Source organism: Mobula birostris, chromosome 10, assembly GCF_030028105.1.
Source record: "Mobula birostris isolate sMobBir1 chromosome 10, sMobBir1.hap1, whole genome shotgun sequence".
NCBI classification, from domain to species: Eukaryota; Metazoa; Chordata; class Chondrichthyes; order Myliobatiformes; family Myliobatidae; genus Mobula; species Mobula birostris.
Window position 1 is genome coordinate 130893395 of NC_092379.1, and position 20781 is coordinate 130914175.

General features: G+C 46.1%; 1 protein-coding gene across 2 annotated transcripts in view; it reads left to right on the top strand.

Moving 5' to 3' along the window:
• The window catches only part of LOC140204342 (A-kinase anchor protein 17B-like), a 67022-nt gene that overhangs the window by 35233 nt on the left and 11008 nt on the right, over window positions 1-20781 (top strand). The window contains exon 4 of one of the 2 annotated variants that reach the window (XM_072270991.1): window positions 353-575. The exons of the other annotated variant lie outside the window; for it this stretch is intronic. Within the exon in view, the coding sequence (XP_072127092.1) occupies window positions 353-575 (223 nt within the window). The remainder of the gene's footprint in view (window positions 1-352; window positions 576-20781) is intronic. 2 annotated transcript variants of the gene reach the window in all.

A 20781-nucleotide genomic window follows, 5' to 3' on the forward strand; every position in this document is an offset into this window, starting at 1 on the left:
CTCCAGCATTTTGTGTGTTTTTCCCAGGGTAGTAGGTGGTGACGTGTACCTTACCTTGGTAGTACACTCACTTTGAACTTTTCTCTAAATTTACTGAGTACTCTAGCAAAGATTTCTTGAGCTTGCCATGTTCTTAGAGTCAGCGCTGCTAATTAAATCACAAATGTAATTGCTGTGTTATCTCGTATGTGTTTGGCAGCAAATTAAAAGAGCTGTGTATAATTGTGATTCCACTTTCACTGAGAGGGAGCCGTATGAACTTCAGCTCGGTAATTGAATGTGCTTTAGATAAAATCGGAACGGCCAGAAGCATTGCAATTTCATGTCCATCTCCCCGAACTGTTGTCTTTAGAAAACGCAGGGAAGAAGAGCGGGTCAGGGAGAGGAGGCGGAAGGAGAAGCTGAGGAGGAGGGAGCATAGGCAGAAAGAGAGTGAAGAGAGACGTCGCCAGCGTGAGCTGTGGAAGATAGAGACGGAGAGCGAGGCCAGTGCTTGGGAGGAGAGGAAACTGGTGCTGGCCCAGAGGAAGCTGGATTCCTACAGGCTCCTCACCGCCCTTTTAAATGGTGTAAGAGTAAGTATTCCTTTAAGTGAATCGCACCACCCTCCCGCATTAATTTTCCTTCCCTTTCGTTCTCCTGTAGGTACAGACCCAAGGCGGCCTGCTGCTGCCTTCTCCTACCACTCCCCGCCCTCAGGTGCCTATGATAGATCCTGTCACGTGACTGGTTTAAGGCTGAGGGCAACTTGGTAACAGTAGGGTGAACTTCCCAGAATCACAACTTCTCCTCAGGCATTCTGGTGTCCAGGGTGACTCTCTGCCTTCCTGGTTCTGTGGGCTCAGAGGTGGTCAGTGTGGGAATGAGAGCCGCATTCATGGTCAGGGCAGGATGAGGGTAACGGGACAGATTTTTGGAGTGTTCATGAGGTGCTCTACACCTGCCACTGCTTCCTAACAGCTCCCGTGTGCTCCTGATACAAGGACATGTGGTCCCCAATATCATCCCAATTTGTTTCGTCCCGACTTTTAGTGGTCGTGAGCAGGACGTTCCCAACTGACGGCTGGGAAGCTCCGATTTGGAATCGGATTCGTTCATTTTCCTCTGACCACCTAGTTATCTCCTTCCATGAGAGAGCTCTTGCAGTAAAATCCTCTCCCACCTATCGCCTCCCAGATTCCCACCTCCCCCCTCCCCCCAGCACCAACCTACCTACTCACTTGAATTCACCTATCACCCCCTCCCCCTGCCCTTTTCATTCTGGCTTCTGCCCTCTTTCCAGTCCCGCTGAAACCTTTCCCTCCGTGGATGCTGCCTGATCAGCGGGGGCCCTCCAGCGCGTTGTGTGTGTTCAGAATATGGTGTGAGCTTCAGGAGCCTGGTGTGGGGCACATAATGAATGCAACCTGTCCAACGTAGCTCTCAGTGTGAAGTAACGGAGAGCAGATTTGTCAATTGTCATGTATACCAGGGTGTAAAAATCAAACGAGGCTCACAGTGAACAACATACACCATAATAATACATCAGTGAGCATAAAAACAGAACGATGCAAAGATTGTAGTGCAATATAGATTGAACCTCGCGGCATTACCATTAATTTCTCTAACGTCCAGTAATGACCCCCCCGCCCCTTTGCCTCCTCTTCTATTCTCCATTCTGGCTCCCCTCTTAACTCTTCTCTTCTCCTCACCTGCCTATCACCTCCTCATGATGCTCCTCCTCTTCCTCCCCTCTCTCCCATGTTCCACTGCCCCCTCCTATCAGATTACTTCTTCAGCCCTTTACCTTCCCCACCTATCACCTCCCAGCTTCTTACTTCATCCCTGCTCCTCCGCCCACCTATCACCTCCCAGCTTGTACTCCCCACCTGCCCCCCAACCACCTCCTGGCTTCTTCCCCTTTCCGTTCCGCTCCTGATGAAAGGTCTCGGCCCAAATCGTTGCCTGTCTACGTCCCTCCGTAGATGCTGCCTGACCTGCTGAGTTCTTCCAGCACTTTGTGCGAGTTCCCCTGGATTTCCAGCATCTGCAGAACCTCTCGTGTTCTGTGTGCGCGGGCGGGAACGACAGTGGAGTAACGTGCTGAAACGTTTTTACTGAGTCACGTTAGTAAGGTGCGTGCTGAGCAGCTCGCAGTCCAGCCCACCGAGACAAACAACGCGCACACGTGGCAGCTGGCGCCCGAAAGGGAGTGCGGGGGATGCACAGGCGGCCGTTCAGTCGCGAGTAGATATGCCCCGTGCGGCTCGCCGCATTCTCACAGTCGATCTGACCCGGTGCCGTAAAGTAGTGCCAAAGGGAACGCTTGAGGGAAAGTCTGAGATTGTGGGCCGGGTGCGAGGAGGTGCTTGGTTCAGAAGACTAATCGCACTGGAGGAAGAACCTTCCCGTAAGTCTGCACGTCTGGGTTTCTGAGTTCGTGCACCTCCTCCCAGAAGGAAGAAGAGAGAATGGGCAGGGTGGCAGGTATCCATGATGGTTCTGGTAACCACCTGGAGGGAATGCATCTGTCACTGCTCCAGTGGAGTGAGCGGGAGAGGGCCAGAGTAGCAGAATCAAGTATTCTGTGGCCTTGCCTCTGGTGGGACAGTCAGATTCACTCTCACTTCCCAATGGATGTGGTGGGTTCAACGCTGAGATGCATCCTAGGATGCGCTGGGATACATCATCAGTGATGTAGCCTGGGCTCATCTGGTGTTTCAGGTCTTTCAGCGTCAGACACTCTCACACTCTCACACACTGCTCTACCAGCTCCTGGTACTTGGTTTTGCTACGCTCAAACGTCTTCTCAATCCAAAATTCCCTAGGCGCTGCCAGTTCAACCACGGCCACCTGCTTCAGGGTCCTGGAGCACAAAAATCCAAGCTGCAGGCCCAGAGGCCTGTCCTGGGGTGTGTGAGAGAGAGGAAAGGTGTTGCACTGTGGGCAAGCTATGTCGCGCCAGAGTGTGTGGTGCCACTTACGGGCTAACCTGAGCATATCCTTGGTTTGTGTTGGTTGTTGACGCAGGTGACACATTCCACATCGATGTACATGTGGTAAACAAATGAATCTGAAACCGAATAATTGAAATATTAGGACCATAAGACATTGGGGTAGAACGAGGCCATTCACCTCATTGAGTCTACTCTGCTATTTGATCATGGCCGATTTATTTTCTCTCTCAACTCTGTTCTCCTGCCTTCTCCCAATAACTTTTGACACCCTTACTAATCAAGAACCTCGGTTTTAAATACACCCAATGACTTGGTCTTCTCAGCCGTCTGTGGCAATGAATTCCTCAGATTTACCATCCTCTGGTTAAAGAAATTCACTTGAGCTTCTCTGTTCTAAAGGAACCTCCTTGTATTCTGAGGCTGTGTCCTCTGGTCTGAGACTCCCCCACTACAGGAAGCATCCTCTCCATGTCAATTCTATCTAGGCCTTTCAATGTTCAATAGGTTTCAGTGAGATCCCCCCTCCTTCTTCTATTGACGGCGTGTTGTAATATTTTAAAAATGAAACATTAAGCACCCTTGGTCAGAGCTATAATAAAAGATAACAGTGAAGTCATGACTAATATTCCCTGCCATTATTTACCCTGTAATTATCATTAATGACGTTAACTGGTCACTATCACATTTTGCTGTTTGCAACAGCTTCCTATGTTCAAATCAGGTGATTTGTTTCTTGCATTACAACACCTTCAGAAATAATGCCTTTTTGACTCCAAAGTGGCCTGTTAAGTCCTGAAAAGGTAGGGAAAGGTGCTACATAAATGCAAGTCTGCCCTTTACCCCTCTAAACTTGAAAACTTGTTGCTGCAGTTCTCTGCTAGGCCAGATGGGGGAGCAATTCAGCCGCAGTTGATAACCTTTGGTGCTCAGAATCAAAATCAGGTTTATCACCAGCCTGTGTCATGAAATATGTTAACTTAGCAGCAGCAGTTCAATGCAATACATAATATAGAAGGAAAAAATCAAATAAGATAATAGTTTTGGGCTCCACATCTAACAGTGGATGTTCGGGCATTGGAGAGGACCCAGTGGAGATTCACGAGAATGATCCCGGGAACGAAGGGGTTAATGTATGAGGAGAATTTGATGGCTCGGGGGCTGTACTCGCTAGAGTTTAGAAGAGTGGGGGGGGGGTGAGGAGGAGTAGAGTTTCATTGCATCCCTACTAACCTTTGAAAGGCTGGATGGAGTGGATGTAGAGAGGATGTTTCCTACGGGGGGTGTGGGGGGAGTCAAGGACCAGAGGGCACAGCCTCAGAATACAAGGACATCCCTTTAGAACAGAGATGAAGAAGAATTCCTTTAGCCAGAGGCTGGTGAATCTGTGGAATTCATTGCCACACAGGGCTGTGGAGGCCAAGTCATTGGGTATATTTAAAGAAGGAGTTTCATATATAAAGACACCCAGACGCCCTGTAGCATTCTGTAGTCTCCACTATTTCCTAAGTTAGATCAAGATTGTTTAATGTCATTTCCAGTACCCAAGCATAAAGGAGAACAAAATAATTGTTATTCCAGGTCTGATGTAGCACAAAAAACACAATTAGATAAAGAACATAATAATAAAAAGCAAATATAAATATATAGATTAGGTTGAATAGGTACATAAATTAGATACAGGAGTGTCTGTAAATAAAGTGGCTGACAGGAAATGATAAAGCAGTGGTGGACAGGTGTGATAGTGAGTGGAGGTGTTGATCAGCCTTGCTGCTTTGAAAAATTAACTGCTTTCGAGTCTGGTGGTCCTGGTGTGGGTGCTGTGTAGCCTCCTCCCTGATGGGAGTGGGAAGAACAGTCTGTGAACAGGTGGGTGGGATCCTTCAGGATATTGCTGAGCTTTATCTGGCACCTTTCTGTATGTATGCCCGTGATGGTGGGTAGGCTGCTGCCAGTGATGATTTGGACAGCTTTGCACGTACTAAACACTTCGCACATACCTACAATATATTCCAAGTTCTTTCCCATTCGCTTCAGAATCGGAATCACTTTATTGCCAGTATGTGAAATGTGCCAGAGTTGATTGTAATTCAGTGCCAAGCATAAAACACGGGATAATACCATAACAGGCAACGCAACAGCAACCAACAATTTACAGAACAATAGTGCAAACAGCCATGGACAATCAACTTTAAATAAATAAGATCATATGAACATATGAAAGTAGGCCCTTCAGCCTGCGGAGTGTGTGTTTGCTCACCATCAGGGAACTCTAAGAGAATCATCCATCTTTCACTGGGTGGGTGACTCCCTCAGACCATGCTTAAACCAATGCCAGAGAACTACTGATCTAGCCAGGGCAAGATCAGTAGCCCCAGCTTCCCTGTGTTAGGAGCTTGGTGACGAGAGATGTTGGACGGCAGTGCTAAAGGGACACGAGAGGCGAAGTGTGCCCCTACACTGGTGGTAGGCAGATCCAGTTGTTGCAAGAGGTTCTTGATGCTGACTTCAGCAAATGCCCAGTGAGTGCAGTGAGCCGAGTGTTGTGAATGTGGTGGTGCTGAAGTTGTTTAAGATGTTGTTAAGGCCAACTTTGGAGTGTTGTGTGCAGTTACGGTCACCAATCTAAAGGAAAGATATCAATAAGCATGAATGAGTGCAGGGAAAATTTACAAGGATGTTGCCAGGGCTTGAGGACCTGAGTTGTAGGGAGAGGTTGCAGAGAGACTTGGATAGATTGGAAGAATGGGCAAAGAAGTGGCAAATGAAGTACAATGTTGGAAAGTGTATGGTTATGCACTTTGGCAGAAGTAATTAACAGGCAGACTATTATTTAAATGGGGAAAGAATTCAAAGTTCTGAGATGCAACGGGGCTTGAGAGTCCTTGTACAGGATACCCTTAAAGTTAACCTCCAGGTTGAGTCGGTGGTGAAGAAGGCAAATGCAATGTTGGCATTCATTTCTAGAGGAATAGAGTATAGGAGCAGGGATGTGATGTTGAGATTCTATAAGGTGCTGGTGAGACCTCACTTGGAGTACTGTGGGCAGTTTTGGTCTCCTTATTTAAGAAAGGATGTGCTGACGTTGGAGAGGGTACAGAGAAGATTCACTAGAATGATTCCAGGAACGAGAGGGTTAACATATGAGGAACGTTTGTCCACTCTTGGACTGTATTCCTTGGAGTTTCGAAGAATGAGGGGAGACCTTATAGAAACATTTCGAATGTTGAAAGGCATGGACAGAGTGGATATGGCAAAGTTGTTTCCCATGATGGGGGAGTCTAGTACGAGAGGGCATGACTTAAGGATTGAAGGGCGCCCATTCAGAACAGAAATGCGAAGAAATTTTTTTAGCCAGAGGGTGGTGAATCTATGGAACTTGTTGCCACGGGCAGCAGTGGAGGCCATGTCATTGGGTGTATTTAAGGCAGAGATTGATAGGTATCTGAGTAGCCAGGGCATCAAAGGTTATGGTGAGAAGGCGGGGGAGTAGGACTAAATGGGAGAATGGATCAGCTCATGATAAAATGGCAGAGTGGACTGGATGGGCTGAATGGCCGACTTCTGCTCCTTTGTCTTATGTAAGAACTTTATTTCCTGGAGCGCAGGAGAATGAGGGGAGGTATATAAAATTATGAGGGGTATTGATAGAGTGAATTTTCCACTCTGGTTAGGTGAGGCTGGAACTAGAGGTCACAGATTTAGGGCGAAAGGTGAAATATTTAAGTGGAACCTGAGGGGGACCTCTTCACTCAGCGGGTGTTGAGAATGTGGGTCCACGTCCATAGATTCTTGAAAGTTGTCATGGCGATAAAGAAGGTGTATGGTGTTTTGGCCTTCATTAGTCAGGGGATTGAGTTGAAGAGCCATGAGGTAATGTTGCAGCTCTATAAAATCCCGAAAATTGCGTTCAGTTCTGGTTGCCTTGTTATTGAATGTGGAAGCTTTAGAGAATGCAGAGGAGATTTCCTAGGATTTTCATTGAATTCTTTAACTTCCAGTAATTCCCTCCCCCTCCCTTCCCTCATCCCAGTTTCACTCTGCCCCCCTCCCCCAGTTGCCTATCACCTCCCTCATGGTTCCGTCTCCTTCTACTACCTATTGTGTTTTCCCCTATTCCTTCTTCACCTTTCCTGCCTATCCCCTCCCTGCCTCCCCTCCCCCACCCCTTTATCTTTCCCCTTACTGGTTTTTCACCTGGAACCTACCAGCCTTCTCCTTCCCACCCTCCCCCCACCTTCTATATAGGGCCTCTGCCCCTTCCCTCTTCAGTCCTGACGAAGGGTTCCGTCCCGAAACGTCGACTGATCGTTCCCACGGGTGCTGCCCGACCTGCTGAGTTCCTCCAGCGTGTTGTGAGTGTTGCTTTGACCCCAGCATCTGCAGAGTATTTTGTGTCCAGGTTTCCTAGGATGCTGCCTGGACAAAAGGGCATATTTTATGAAGATAGGTTGACGAAGCTAGGGGTTTCTCTTTGGATTGACGAGAGGAGAGGTGATAGAGGCACTGATAGAATGGACAGTCAGACATTTTTGCCCAGGGAGAAGTGGCTAATAGGAGGGAGCTTATTTTTTTAGGCGATGTATAGGTGGATGATGTGAGAGGTTTATATGAAGAGTGGTGGATGTGTGGAATGCACTGCCGGGGTGGTGGTAAATGCAGGTTCATAACGGACGTTTAAGAGACTTTTAGATAGGCATGTTGGTGAAAGAAAAATGGAAGGCGTGTGGGAGGGGAGGGTTAGACTGATCCTGGAGTAGGTTAAAAGGCTGGCACAACACTATGGGCCTCTATTGTTCTATGTTCTGAAGAGAGAAATTCAAAACTATAGTACAACTGGGGGAGAGAGAAACCTTCTGGGCTTTTCCCCAGAAAAGGTGAAATGTTCCTACTAAAGCAGGGAAGCCTCGGGTAGAGAGCGAGTGTCGTGTGAGTACAAGGCACCCTGGGGTGCTGTGTAATGGAACATCAGCACTCTGCAACTTGGCCCGTAACCATGGCGCCTCCCTCTCCGTCCACCCCTCCCCCACGGCCAGTTTCAACTCTCCCTCACTGGAACTGACTAGTGTTGTGCAAGTTTGGGGAGGAGTGTATGACCAGGAATGTGCCCTTTCACATCTCTCCCTGAGCCAGGTTTCTCTAGTCGGGAATTAATTTGAAGTTGGCAGGGCAGCATACCTTGTTCACGCATTGCCCTTGGGCTCTGAAATTAGCATCAAAGATTCTTCCCGTCGGTCACGTTCGAGAAGTAACCTTGCAATATTTTAACTCGGAGTCACAGCTAATATTTAACCATGTTAACATGATTTGCGTGTTTGACACTACTGTTTGACTGGGCTTGTGTTATCGCCAGAAATTGCTAACAACAGACTGCCGGAGAAAGTCAGAGGGCCAAGCAGCATCTGTGAAGGCAGAGGGATGGTCGATGTCTCAGGTTGAGACTTTGGACCAGATTCAGGGTCTCGATCTGAAACACTGTGCATAAACACACGAGGTGCTGCTGATGCTGGAAATGTGTGTGTTGCTCTGAAGCGCTGACTGCTTCGTTTTCTTCCGCAGATGCTGCCTGACTCCCGGAGTTCCTCTGGCAGTTTGTTGTTGCAGCATCTGCGGTCTCTTGTGTCTCTGACTGTCTGATTGGCCTTGCAAATATGGTTGCTGATAGCTTGAAGTTTGTTAAAATTCTCGGTGAACCTTGTTAAGTAAGCATAAATGGAATAAAACAAGTTAGATAGCCATCCAGTATCACGGAAGAATCTGTGATGAGTATTTTTGCTTTATTCAGAGTTCAAAGAGAACTCTGGTTTCTCTCTTACCATCTTCTCCTCACATGTCTGTCATCTCCTTCTGGCGCCCCTCCTCCTTTTCTTTCTCCCATGGTCCACTGTCCTCTCCTATCAGGTTCGTCCTCCTTCAGCCCTTTACCTTTTCCACTATCACCTCCCAGCTTCCCACTTCACCCCCCGTTCCCCAGATCACCCACCTGGCTTCACCTGTACACCTTCCCTTCCCCCTCACATTCTCATTCTGGCATCTTCCCCCTCTCTCTCTCCAGTCCTGATAGAGGGTCTCAGCTCAAAACATTGACTGTTCATTCTCCTCCGTAGAAGCTGCCTGACTGGCAGAGTTCCTCCAGCATTTTGTGTGTGTGTTGCTCTGGATTTCCAGCACCTGCAGAATCTCTTGTGTTTCTGATCTGCTGCTCCCCCGCGGAATGTCTTTGAGGTACGGTCTGTCTGCCATGAAGAAGTTCTAATCTCTCTGGTGGAAGTTCAGTGAGAGCCTCTCTCTCTCGCTGTTCCCCCTCTGCGATCTCTGCTGCTGTCCACCTCCCCTCCCAGCTTTGTCCTCCTTCCCCTCCCCCCACCTTCTTCGCCCTTCCTTTCTTATTCCTGATAACGGGTCTCGGCCCAAACGTGGACCATTTCTCCATCTCCATAGATGCTGCCAGATCTGCTGAGTTCCTTCAGCGTTTAGGGTGTTGTGTGTGAGTGTGTTAATCTGCAGAATCTCTTGAGTTTTTCAATTATTACTAGAGTCTCCCTTTCCTTTATTCAGTTCTCGTGCAGATCCACTTTGAGAGACGGAAATGTTTGTCCTGTTACCATGAGAGCACATATCATATGATTCATCTATAGGGAATGTTGAATTGTAGCCATGTACAACTAGACACACAAAGGCCTTCCAGTCCAGAGCTTTGCCTCATACATTACATTCCGTTTCAGACAATGCCACTAAGAATATTCTGGCTCCTCATACTGCCAGCCTGACCTGCTAAAGTACATTGTTTTTTTTATATAAATGATTGTTCTTAAAAAAAAAACTCAACAATATTCAGTTCTGTTTGCAACTCCTCTGTAAAGGGTGCAGATAAAAGAGTGTCTGGTCACCTATCATCTGTCACCCTGTACTCCTTCCTTTTCTCCCATGGTCGCCATTCGGGTGCCGCACTCATGTAGCGTTAGGGGAACGCCTTTACAGCTTGGTGTCAGAGTTCACGTTCAGTGTACTCTGGGGGGGAAAAAATGTACATCCTTTCTGCGAACACATGGGTTTCCTCCGGATGCTCCAGTTTCCTCCCACAGTCCAAAGGCACTCTGGTAGGTTATTTGGCCATTTTAAATTGTCCTATGATTAGGCTCGGCTTAAAGAGGTGGGTTGGTAGGTGGTGCGGCTCATTGGGTTGGAAGGGCCTGTTTCGTGCTGTGTATCTAAATTTAAAAAAAATTAAATGATCCACTCTCCTCTCCTATCAAATTCCAACTTCTTCAACTCTTTACTCCTTCCACCTATCACCTCCCATCTCCTCACCTCACCCACCCCACCATGGTCCACTCTCCTATCAGATTCCTCCTTCTTCAACTCTTTACTCCTTCCACCTATCACCTCCCATCTCCTCACCTCACCCACCCCACCATGGTCCACTCTCCTATCAGATTCCTCCTTCTTCAACTCTTTACTCCTTCCACCTATCACCTCCCATCTCCTTGCCTCACCCACCCTACCACTCTCCTATCAGATTCCTCCTTCTTCAACTCTTTAGTCCTTCCACCTATCACCTCCCAGCTTCTCACTTTATCTCCTCGTCCCCACCCACCCTACCATGATGTTCTGTGGCACTACCATTACTGATTCCTGTACCAATAATGTCCTGGGATGTCACCATGGCAACTTGAACAAGAAAACAAAGCTACTTAAATCTAAAAGCAGAATACCACAGATTCTGGAAGTCTGAAATGAAAATAGAAAATGCTGGAGGAACTTGGCACATTAGGCTGCATCTGTGGGGAGAGTGTGGTTCACTCTGATGGCCTCTGTGGTTCTAAAGGCCACCTGACGTACGAAGTATTTCTAGCATTTTGATAGGAAGATATATAGAAAGTAGAAGTAAGTCAAAAACAGGAGTTATAAACACAATATTTCTGGTAGTTTTCCCCCTTCTCTCTTCTTAAATTCCTCATTCTGGCTTCCCTCTCACCTCACTCTGGTGTACCTCCTCTCTTCCTTTCTCTCATGGGCCACTCTCCTATCAGATCCCCTCCTCCTTTTCCACCTTCCCCCTCATCTGGATTCACCAATCACCTGCCAGCTTGTGCTCTTCCCCTCCCCCTCACCAACTTGTTCTGGCTTCTTTCCCCTTCCTTTCCAGTCCTGAATAGGGTCTCTCTCTGAAACGTCGGCTATTTGGTCCCCTCGATATATGCTGCCTGGTCTGCTGAGTTCCTCCAGCATGTTGTGTTTCTGCTGTCTGGTTAAGCTATTTCACCCCTCGAGATTGCCCTGCCTTTCAGTATGTCCGTGCTGAATCCCCTGTCTCTGTTCCCATTCCACTTGATGCCTTTCAGGCCTGCTGCCTCCCGAAACACATGCAGGAGTTTGGCCTTCAAGGTTGAAGGTAATTTGTTGTCATTCATCAGTAAAGGAGAACAGAATGATTGTTACCCTGGACCCAAAAAAGCACAAAAAACATAATAAGCATGAAGAACACAGTTTAAACAAAAAACATAAATATAAAAACATAAGATTAGCTTCTGATTGTATGTACATAAGTCACTCTAGGTACGGGAGTGTCAGTACATAAGGAGACTGATGGAAATGATAAAACAACACACACAAACCGCTGGAGGAGCCCAGCAGCTCACACAGCAGCTATGGAAGGGATTAAAGATCTGTGGCTTCAGCTGAGATCCGTCATTAGGACTCAGTGATAAAGTAGTGGTGATGGGGAGGGTTAATGGATTCAGTAAATACTGGCCTTCAAAATCTAGATCCCCCCAAAATAACTTGAAACCGTTTATTTTGCACAGCATAAACACTAAGGAGTATGCAGATATTGGAAAGTCCTGAGCACCACACACAAGATGCTGGAAGTACTCAGCAAGTCAGGCAGCAATAATGGAGAAGAATAAATGTTTTAGGTTGAGATCCTACATCAGGAGTAAGTCTCATCCTGAAATGCTGACGGTTTCCTCCTCTCCAGAGATACTGCCTGACTTGCTGAGTTCCACCAGTATTTTGTATGTGTTGTGTTCACGCAGTATGGTGCTGTGTCAGCACTGCCAACTCACCTAGCTATCAACTTCCGAGAAGTGACTGGACAAGCCCAAGCGTGTAATGGCATGACTGCCGAAGCAGGTCAGGGCATAGATGTTCACCGTTAAGGTAGTTTATTTAATAATAACAACAACAATAACTTCATTGTCATAGTATCTTTCATTCACCAAGATGCAGGCTCAAAGTGCTTTACATGGATTGTAAAGATAAATCAATGTAATCACAAATAAACAAGACAAAATTAAAAATCATATGTAAAGACAATCGTGGAATAAAATTTAGAAACATAGAAAGCCTACAGCACAATACAGGCCCTTCGGCCCACAAAGCTGTGCTAAACATGTCCTTATCTTAGAAATTACCCAGGGTTACCCATAGCCCTTTATTTTTCTGAGATCCATGTACCTGTCCAAGAGCCTCTTAAAAGACCCTATCGTGTCCACCTCCACCACCGTTGCCGGCAGCCCATTACATGCACTCACCACTCTCTGCGTAAAAAAAAAACTTACCCCTGACATCCCCTCTGTACCTACTTCTAAGTACCTTAAAACTGTGCCCTCGTGCTAGCTATTTCAGCCTTGGGGGGAAAAAGCCTCTGACTATCCACACGATCAATGCTTCTCATTATCTTGTACACCTCTATCAGGTCACCTCTCATCCTCCGTCGCTCCAAGGAGAAAAGGCCGTGTTCACTCAACCTATTCTCATGAGGCATGCTCCCCAATCCAGACAACATCCTTGTAAATCTCCTCTGCACCCTTTCTATGGTTTCCACATCCTTAATATAGTGAGGTGGCCAGAACTGAGCACAGTACTCCAAGTGGGGTCTGACCAGGGTCCTATATAGCTGCAACATTACCTCTCGGCTTCTGAACTCAATCCGACGGTTGATGAAGGCCAATGCACCGTATGCCTTCTTAACCACAGAGTCAACCTGTGCAGCAGCTTTGAGTGTCCTATGGACTCGGACCCCAAGATCCCTCTGATCCTCCACACTGCCAAGAGTCTTACTGTTAATACTATATTCTGCCATCATATTTGACCTACCAAAATGAACCACCTCACACTTATCTGGGTTGAATTCCATCTGCCACTTCTCAGCCCAGTTTTGCATCCTGTCAATGTCCTGCTGTAACCTCTGACAGCCCTCCACACTATCCACAACACCTTCAACCTTTGTGTCAGCAGCAAATTTACTAACCCATCCCTCCACTTCCTCATCCAGGTCATTTATAAAAATCACGAAGAGAAGGGGTCCCAGAACAGATCCCTGAGGCACACCACTGGTCACCGGCCTCCATGCAGAATATGACCCATCTACAACCACTCTTTGCCTTCTGTGGGCAGGCCAGTTCTGGATCCACAAAGCAATGTCCCCTTGGATTCCATGCCTCCTTACTTTCTCAATAAGCCTTGCATGGAGTACCTTATCAAATGCCTTGCTGAAATCCATATACACTACATCTACTGCTCTACCTTCATCAATGTGTTTAGTCACATCCTCAAAAAACTCAATCAGGCTTGTAAGGCACGACCTGCCTTTGACAAAGCCATGCTGACTATTCCTAATCATATTATGCCTCTCCAGATGTTCATAAATCCTGCCTCTCAGGATCTTCTTCATCAACTTAGCAATGACTGAAGTAATACTCATTGGTCTATAATTTCCTGGGCTATCTCTACCCCCTTCTTGAATAATGGAACAACATCCACAACCCTCCAATCCTCCGGAACCTCTCCTGTCTCCATTGATGATGCAAAGATCATTGCCAGTGACTCAGCAGTCTCCTCCCTCGCCTCCCACAGTAGCTTGGGGTATGTCTCGTCCAGTCCTGGTGACTTATCCAACTTGATGCTTTCCAAAAGCTCTAGCACATCCTCTTTCTTAATATCTACATGCTCAAGCTTTTCAGTCTGCTGTAAGTCATCCCTACAATTGCCAAGGTCCTTTTCCGTAGTGAATACTGAAGCAAAGTACTCATTAAGTGCCTCTGCTATCTCCTCCAGTTCCATACACACTTTTCCACGGTCACACTTGGTTGGTCCCATTCTGTCACGTCTTATCCTCTTGCTCTTCACATATTTGTAGAATGCCTTGGGGCTTTGCTCAATCCTGTCCACCAAGGCCTTCTCATGGTCCCCTCTGGCTCTCCTAATTTCTTTCTTAAGCTCCTTCCTGCGAGCCTTATAATCTTCTAGATCTCTGTCGTTACCTAGTTTTTTTGAACCTTTCATAAGCTCTTGTTTTCTCCTAACCTAGAGTTTCAACAGCCTTTGTACACCATGGTTCCTGTACCCTACCATTCTTTCCCTGTCTCATTGGAACGTACCTATGCAGATCTCTAAGCAAATATCCCCTGAACATTTTCCACATTTCTTCCATACATTTCCCTGAGAACATCTGTTCCCAATTTATGCCTCCAAGTTCTTGCCTGATAGCCTCATATTTCCCCTTACTCCATTTAATAGGTTTCCTAACTTATCTGTTCCTATCCCTCTCCAATGCTACAGTAAAGGAAATAGAATTGTGATCACTATCTCCAAAATGCTCTCCCAGTGTGAAATCTGACACCTGACCAGGTTCATTTCCCAATACCAGATCAAGTACAGCCTCTCCTCTTGTAGGCTTATCTACATATTGTGTCAAGAAACCTTCCTGAACACACCTAACAAACTCCACCCCATCTAATCCCCTTGCTCTAGGGAGATGCAAATCGATATTTGGGAAATTAAAATCTCCAACCACGACAACCCTGTTATTATTACACCTTTCCAGAATCTCTCTTCCTGTCTGCTCTTTGATGTTCCTGTTACTAATGGGTGGTCTATATAAAAAAAAACACCCAGTAGTATTATTGACCCCTTCCTGTTCCTAACTTCCACCCACAGAGACTCCGTAGACAATCCCTCCATGTCTTCCCTTTTCTGCAGCCTGTCTCTGATCAACAGTGCTGCGCCCCCACCTCTTTTACCTCCCTCCCTGTCCTTTCTGAAACATCTAAAGCCTGGCACTTGTGTAATGGCCACAACATCATAGATCCAAGTACTGATCCACGCTTGAAGCTCGTCCGCTTTGTTCATAATACTCCTTGCATTAAAATAGGCACATCTCAAACCATCAGTTTGAGCATATCCCTTCTCTATCACCTGCCTATCCTCCCTCTCGCACTGTCTCCAAGCTTTCTCTATTTGTGAGCCAACCGCCTCTTCCTCCGTCTCTTCAGTTCGCTTCCCACCCACCAGCAATCCTAGTTTAGACTCTCCCCAATAGCCTTAGCAAACCTCCCGGCCAGGATATTGGTCCCCCTGGGATTCAAGTGCAACCTGTCCTTTTTGTACAGGTCACTCCTGCCCCAAAAGAGATCCTAATGATCCAGAAATCTGAATCCCTGCCCCCTGTTCCAATCCCTCAGCCACACATTTATCCTTCACCTCACTCTATTCCTATACTCACTGTCGCGTGGCACAGGCAGTAATCCCGAGATGACTACCTTTGAGGTCCTGCTTCTCAACTTCTTTCCTAACTCCCCGTAGTCTGCTTTCAGGACCTCCTCCCTTTTCTTGTCTATGTCGTTGGTACCACAACCTCTGGCTGTTCTCCTTCCCACTTCAGGATATCATGGACGCAATCAGAAACATCCCGGACCCTGGCACCTGGGAGGCAAACTACCATCTGAGTTTCTTTCCCTCATCCACAGAATCGCCTGTCTGACCCCCTAACTATAGAGTCCCCTATCACTGCTGCCATCCTCTTCCTTTCCCTACCCTTCTGAACCACAGGGCCAGACTCTGTGCCAGAGGTACGGCCACTGTTGCTTCTCCCAGGTAGGCCGTCCCCCTCAACAGTACTCAAACAGGAGTACTTCTTGTCAAGGGGAACAGCCACAGGGGTGCTCTCTAGCCTCTGACTCTTCCCCTTCCCTCTCCTGATTGCTACCCACTTAACTGTCTCCTGAGGCCCTGGTGTGAATATCTGCCTGTAGCTCCTCTCTATCACCTCCTCACTTTCCCTGACCAGACGAAGGTCATCGAGCTGCGTCTCCAGTTCCCTAACACGGTCCCTAAGGAGCTGCAGCTTGACGCACCTGGTGCAGATATGGTTGTCCGGGAGGCCGGGAGTCTCCTGGACTTCCCACATCTAACACCGACCACAGAACACCAGCCTCACACACATACCTCCAGTCTGTATTCTACACAGACAGTCTACCTCACCTCGACCCGTTATCGCCTAAGCCCCATTGAGCCAAAGCCTTCCTACTCTGTCTCCCTCTACTGTGTCGCCCACTCTGTAAAGCTGTCTCCTTTTAAACTCTTCTCGCTGTTCTCACTGGCTGACGTCCATGCGCTTGCGCAGTCGTGCCCCGATCAAACCGCTGAAGAAATAAGGTCATTGGCTGAAGAAATAGTTGAATATACCAAATTATATAAATATAGATGTAACAATAATAAAGTAATCCTAGAATTCGGCCAAATTTAAAAAGTGGGTTTTTAGAAGTTTTTGAAACATTCCACAGCACGAGCCTGGTGTATCTCAGTTGGTAGAATATTCCAGATTTTTCATGCGTAAGAGCCAAAAGGCTATATCACCAGTTCTTATATGCTTGGCTCTAGGAACACCAAGCAAACCAGTATTCGCAGATCTAAGATTACAGTTAGGAATGTAAGGGGATAGCCCCTCCAAAATATACAGAGGAGCTAGATTATTCAGAGCCTCAAATACAATTTAGAGTCTTTTCAAATTGATCCTAAAGGACAGAGGCAGATAGTGTAATGATACCAAATCTGGTGAAATGTGCTCAGATTGTTTTTTTGGTTGAGATTCTTGCTGCTGCATTTTGAACAAGCTGCAGTTAATTTGTGATGTTCTAAGTCCTGGAATATGAATGGATTCTGACACTTGCTGTGTTGGGTCCAACTCCAAAAACACTGAAGAAAGCTGTAACCAGTTCTGGATGGATGTCACCAGAGAGGGTGCAGAGGAATTTCAAATGGAAGTTACCAGAATTATGAGGTAAACATGAAATTCTGCCGATGCTGGAAATCTTGAGCAACACACACAAATATTGGAGGAACTCAGCAGGTCAGGCAGCATCTGTGGAGGGGAATAAACAGTCGACATTTCAGGCCAGGGCCCTTCGTCAGGACTGAAACGGAAGGGGACAGAGGCCAGAATAAGGTCATTGTTGGAAGAGGTAAAGTGCTGAAGAAGAAGGAATTTGATAGGAAGAGACAGAGGAGGGAAACCGGGGGGAAGTGATCGTCAGGTCATGAGGGCAAAGGAGGAAAAGAAAAGGGGTGAGGTGACTATGAGAGTGGGGAAAAACAAAAGGGGTGGTTGGGTTTTCATTTGAACATAGAAGATTTAATTGAGATGTACAAATTTATAATAGGTTCAAAGTAAACAGATAAGATCGGTTTCCCTTAGCCAAGAGTCATTAACTTGATGGAACTGATCCGTCACTTGCAGATCCCAGTCAGTTCAGATTGGCAACAACATCTCCTCCCCGAACTCCATCAGCCCAGGTGTACCACTTGTGTGCGTATCTCCTGCTCCAGTCACTTTACTTCTCTGCCCAGTGGAGCAGTGTAAATATATTTAAGACAAGACTGGATAGATTTTTGCATAGTAGGGGAACTAAGGGTTATGGGGAAAAGGCAGGTAGGTGGAGATGAGTCCATGGCCAGATCAGCCATGATCTTATTGAATGGTGGAGCAGGCTCAACGGGCCAGATGGCCGACTCCTGCTCCTATTTCTTATGTTCTTATGACTGTATGGCTAAGCATAGCTCCAACACCATTTATAATTTTGCTGATGACACTAATGTTGTGGACCAAATCAGAGGTGGTGATCAGGAGGGAGATTGAAAACGTGGCTGAGTGGTGTTACAGCAACAACATCTTACACAATGTCAGCAAGACCAAGGAACTGATTATTGAGATAAACCAGAGGTTTCAGTGATTCTCACCCTGCAAAAGGAGTGTTGCAGGAGTGCTGGGAAAATGGGAGGTTTCAGAGGGATAACTTTAGTCGGGTAGGGAATGATATTGCTAAAGAATGTGGAGTGTTTGATCTAAGGCTAAGTCCTTCAGTAGTTTATCCGGTTGTAGCTCCATGGAAGCTTGTATGGCCTGACATAGACTGGCATTTGTTACAGGTAAAAAGGAAAGGAAAATATAAAACTGATTTGGTAAGTGCATTTAACTATCATGTGATGGAAAAGTACAGTGATTATACTCAGATTTATACGGATGGTGCTAAGGAACCTGAAACAGGAGTGACAGGGTTTGGGGTGGCTATACCAGCAAAAGAAATTGGAATCAGTGGAAGAACATCTAATAAGTTAGGGGTGTATACAGTGGAGATGCTGGCAGTGTTGGTTGCATTGCGATGGGTGAAGAAAGCTAGACAAGGCAAAGTGTTGACATGCTCAGATTCATCCTCAGTTCTAGCAAGTTTGAAGTCTTTTCACTCAAGCAGTCGGCAAGATGTACTTTATGAAGTCCTTCAGTCAGTCACAAGAATTGCAAATCAGGGAGGTCAGGTAAAATTTTTATGGGTTCCAGCACATGTAGGGGTGAAAGAGAATGAGAGGGTGGATGAGTTGGCAAAGAGGGCGTTAAAGAAAGAAAATGTGGAAATGCATACAGTATTAATATCAGTAAAGCAGAGATTAAGTGTGTAATCTGGGAAAAAATCAACCAAATGTGGCAAGGAAGATGGGACAGGGAGGGGAAAGGGAGGCACTTATATCAAATACAAAAGAGTGTTGCAGGTACTAGGGTAGGTAGTGGATACAGAAGAGAGGAAACTGTGTGGACTAGGTTAAGGCTGGGGCATTGTGCACTAAACAAAACATTGAAAATGATAGGGAAACACCAGACAGGATTGTGTGAGGAATGTCAGGAAGAGGAGTCAGAGAACATGTAGTTCTGAGTTGCAGGAAGTATGGGATACAGAGAGAGATGATGAGAGTTAATCTAAGGGAATTGGGGGTGCAGGAATTCACATTAAAAGGGTTGCTGGGCATGGGTGAGAGAGCACAGGTCAGGGTAGTTTTAGCTTTCTTAAGGGGTACAGGGTTTTTTTTATAGGATATGATGGATAAGCAGGAATAGGGTACTAGGATGGCCAAAGATGGGAGAATAAAGTGTAGGTTAGGTTATGTGTGTGTGTGTGATTGGGTGAAGGGATTTAGAATGTACGTCTATTGCACACTCCCGAGCAGAAGGTGGCGGTAATGCACCATTATGCTGGGTGCCAACGGCCGTAAAACAAGGCTGAGAAGAATAAGAACTAGAGGTCAGTGAGCCAGTCCTCATTGGAGTTTCAGAGGTGGAGAGGGTTGGCAACTTTAAATTCCTCAGTGATACTATTTCAGAGGATCTTTCCTGGACCCAGCACATAAGTGCAATTGCAAAGAAAGCCCAGCTGCATCTCTACCTCCTAGGAGTTTGTGAAAATTTGGCACGACATTTAAACTTTGACAAACTTCTATAGATGTGTAGTGGAGAGTCTGTTAACTGACTGGTATGGAAACACCAATACCTTTGAATGGAAGATCCTACAAAAGTAGTGGATTCGGCCCAGAACATCACAGGTAAAGCCCTCCTGACCACTGAGCACATCTACATGAAATGCTGTTGTAGGAAAGCGACATCCATCATCTGAGATCCCCACCACCCAGGCCATGCTCTTTCCACACTGCTGCCATCAGAAGCTACAAGAGCCTCAGGACTCACACCACCAGGTTCAAGAACAGCTACTAACCACAAACAACAGGCTCTTGAACAAAAGGAAGAATAACTACACTCACATTCCCATCCATTGAGATGTTCCCACAACCAACAATCTCACTTTAAGGACCTTTTATCTTGTTATCTCATTATTTATTGCTATTTATTTATATTTACATTTGCACGGGTTGTTGTCTTCTGCACTTTGGTTGATCTTTCATTGATCCTGTTATAGTTACTATTCTATACATTTGGTGAGTATGCCCGCAGGAAAGTGCATCTCAGGATTGTATAAGGTGACATATATGTATTTTGATAATAAACTTTACTTTGAACATATTTTGTAGAACAGTTGGAGGTGTTTTGTAGAAATTTGTCGATCCAAAAAGAAATGATTATCTGGAATTGACTCACTGAGCAAGTATTTAAGGCAGAAACACTCACTGTGTTTAAAAAGCTATTGGATATTGTTAGATATGACCTTGTGTGACATTCAACGAATGATCCCAAAGGCAGAGTAATTAATTTTATTTGTCCACGTCATTGTTAACGGCACAGTTATGATCATTGAGCGGTATCTTAAACTCTGGAGATGTCAAGATGTCGACTGTTTATTCATTTCCATAGATGTTGCCCGACCTCCCGAGTTCCTTCAGTATTTTGTGTGTGTTGATCTGGAGATGTTGTTCTCCAGAAGGTTTTCTGGATGTTAAAAATTAAGCCCGAATCTACTGTTTACACACATTTAATTAGATATTGATCATAATACAGATCAGACAGGATCAGCCTGTGCAAGCATTCAAGGCGGAGAAGGAACAGTAATTAGAGCTGAGTGTAACCAAGGAACCTTTCCTAAAGAAAGGGCACGGCCAAAAACATTGAAAGCTTATTCCTCTCCATAGATGCTGCCTGATCTGCTGAGTTCCTCCAGCATTTTGAGTATGTTAGTATGGATTTCCAGCATCTGCAGAATCTCCGGTGTTAATAATGTGACCATGTGCTTTTCTTTTATTCTGCAAATGAATCTGGACAGACTTAGATAAGGAACCTGTTTAGCAT